The sequence below is a fragment of the Pygoscelis adeliae genome, unplaced genomic scaffold (assembly GCF_000699105.1).
Source record: "Pygoscelis adeliae isolate BGI_AS28 unplaced genomic scaffold, ASM69910v1 Scaffold145, whole genome shotgun sequence".
Taxonomy (NCBI): domain Eukaryota; kingdom Metazoa; phylum Chordata; class Aves; order Sphenisciformes; family Spheniscidae; genus Pygoscelis; species Pygoscelis adeliae.
In genome coordinates this window covers 366,953-367,840 of record NW_008824866.1, presented here as the reverse complement: position 1 = coordinate 367,840, position 888 = coordinate 366,953, and the positions used below count along the sequence as shown (strand labels likewise).

At 65.4% G+C, this 888-nt stretch overlaps 1 protein-coding gene across 1 annotated transcript in view; it reads left to right on the top strand.

Moving 5' to 3' along the window:
- The first annotated feature begins 135 nt into the window (after positions 1 to 135).
- The window catches only part of OSR2 (odd-skipped related transciption factor 2), a 2,751-nt gene continuing 1,998 nt past the window's right edge, over positions 136 to 888 (top strand). The window contains 1 exon segment of the mRNA XM_009324399.1: positions 136 to 879. Within this exon segment, the coding sequence (XP_009322674.1) occupies positions 196 to 879 (684 nt within the window). The 5' untranslated portion in view covers positions 136 to 195.

Below are 888 nucleotides of genomic sequence, written 5' to 3'. Positions count from 1 at the left end.
AGGCAGCGCACCGGAGCCGTGCCTGGCCCTCCCTGGCTCGGCCGCTGCGCTCGCCTCGGTAAGGGGAACCACGCCGCTCTCAGTAAAACTCTCTTTCCCCTCCTTTCTCCCTCTTTCTTCCTAGGATTTTTTCCCCCTCTCGAAAGCCCAGCAGAGGCACCAGCTGCACCGCCGGCCTGCGCCCGCCCCGGGAAAATGGGAAGCAAGGCTCTGCCAGCCCCCATCCCGCTGCACCCGTCCCTGCAACTCACCAACTACTCCTTCCTCCAGGCTGTGAACACCTTCCCCGCAGCTGTGGACCAGTTGCAAGGTCTGTATGGACTCAGCGCCGTGCAAACCATGCACATGAACCACTGGACACTGGGCTACCCCAATGTGCATGAAATCACCCGCTCCACCATCACGGAGATGGCGGCCGCCCAGGGCTTGGTGGACTCCCGCTTCCCTTTCCCCACGCTCCCCTTCGCCACGCACCTCTTCCACCCCAAGCAAGGGACCATCGCCCACGTCCTCCCGGCCTTGCACAAGGACAGGCCCCGCTTTGACTTTGCCAACCTGGCCGTGGCCGCCACGCAGGAGGACCCCCCCAAGGTGGGGGAGCTCGCCAAGCTGAGCCCCGGACTGACGTCGCCCCTGTCGGGCATCAGCAAGCTGTCCCCGGACAGGAAGCCCTCCCGCGGCCGCCTGCCCTCCAAGACGAAAAAGGAGTTCATCTGCAAGTTCTGCGGCAGGCACTTCACCAAGTCCTACAACCTCCTCATCCACGAGCGGACCCACACGGACGAGCGGCCCTACACCTGCGACATCTGCCACAAGGCTTTCCGGAGGCAGGACCACCTGCGGGACCACCGGTGAGGCACCACCGCGCCCGGGGCCGGGGTGGGGGGA